We start from the raw sequence: 1303 nt of genomic DNA, 5'->3' as shown, positions 1-1303 counted from the left end.
TGGAAAAGCGTTGAGAGAGGCGGGGAGGCTGCAGGAGGCCTTGAGCTGCTTCGTGGAGGCGCTCGACATCAGAAGCGCAGACCCCGAAGTCATGCTCATGACCTTAAGTCTGTATAAGCAACTTAACTCAACTTGAGAATGTCGCCCGTTGGCTGCAGTTCCGGTGGGACTGAGTACGAGGTCATCTGCTCTTATCGGATGCTCTGCACGCGTGAAGCATTCGGGCTTAAGGCCAGAGCGCACTCAGGAGGCAGCTTTCTCTTTGGAGCTTTTCTGGAGATTCTGCCTTCAGCCCCTGCTCCTGCCCCCCACCGCACCCCGATACATGGATTCTGGTATTCTGAGCGCTAGGTGAATATTACTTGACTCAAATGTTCTTACATTTTTCTTATAGGCATGCTCCGTCAGCTTAATACTACTGTGTTATTTCTAGAGAACTTTTCATAAAACGTTTCCGGCCATTGCTAATTTTATTTTGAGAAAGCGCTTTTGTCTATTGCAGTTCAGATGAGATTATTAAAGTTACTTTTCTCAAGTGCTTTCCTTTCAGTTTCTTTCACTGACCTGACACTGCCAAATGCCTGCGACACTCCTCGCTTTCGGGAGCGGGTCATTGGCATCCAGGTCCCAGGCCTGCGCGTGACCATGCTTCTCTGCTCGCTGCCAGCCGACGGCCCAGAAGGCTGGGCGCTGTGCCATCCATCACCGGTGCCTTGCCCGGGTGTCGCTTGGCCACCACTCAGCTGTCCTTCCCTCAGCACCAGCTGTCATCTGAGGCACGCTAGCACGCTGTATCTTCGGGCCGTAGACGGAAAAGGAGTTTGGTTCCGTTGGAAACAAAGCGCAGGACAGCGCACTGCCCTTGGCCACGGGAGAAGGGGAACCGCCGGTGGCCAGGGCCCTGCCTAAGATCACATCGTAAGGGGCAAAATGCATTTTTAACCATGTGTTACCAGCTTTCGGGGTTTTGTGGACGGGTCATTACTGAGCCGTGGTTATTTAAATGGCCGGCCACGGGGGATGAATCCAGTCTCGGCTCCTCTCCCACGACTGACGCCAGGGGCTGTGGCCAGGAGTTCCAACCCTCATTATATCTGTCTTTTTGGTGACCAGCCCCCATCCTGAAACTGTCTAGGTCTCCCCTACCCTCACCAGTCACTGTTACCGTGGGGAAGATGCTCTTGGTCACTGGAGAGTCCAAAGGTTCCAGGAACCAGGGACAAAGCCCAGCTCGTTCTGCTTATTATATCACACACACATATAAAAGTTACTTGTAAGTTCTATGTGTATACTGTTTACAAAT

At 52.3% G+C, this 1303-nt stretch overlaps 1 protein-coding gene across 1 annotated transcript in view; it reads left to right on the top strand.

Moving 5' to 3' along the window:
* ERCC6L (ERCC excision repair 6 like, spindle assembly checkpoint helicase) overlaps nt 1-539 on the top strand; it is a 19369-nt gene extending 18830 nt beyond the window's left edge. Inside the window, exon 3 of the mRNA XM_023524980.1 lies at nt 1-539. This exon is cut by the window's left edge and continues 1 nt beyond it. Within this exon, the coding sequence (XP_023380748.1) occupies nt 1-136 (136 nt within the window). The 3' untranslated portion in view covers nt 137-539.
* The last annotated feature ends 764 nt before the right edge of the window (nt 540-1303 follow it).

This window comes from Pteropus vampyrus, unplaced genomic scaffold (genome assembly GCF_000151845.1).
Source record: "Pteropus vampyrus isolate Shadow unplaced genomic scaffold, Pvam_2.0 Scaffold515, whole genome shotgun sequence".
Taxonomy (NCBI): Eukaryota; Metazoa; Chordata; class Mammalia; order Chiroptera; family Pteropodidae; genus Pteropus; species Pteropus vampyrus.
Note: the sequence above shows the minus strand (reverse complement) of the source record. Positions and strands in the feature narration are given on the sequence as shown.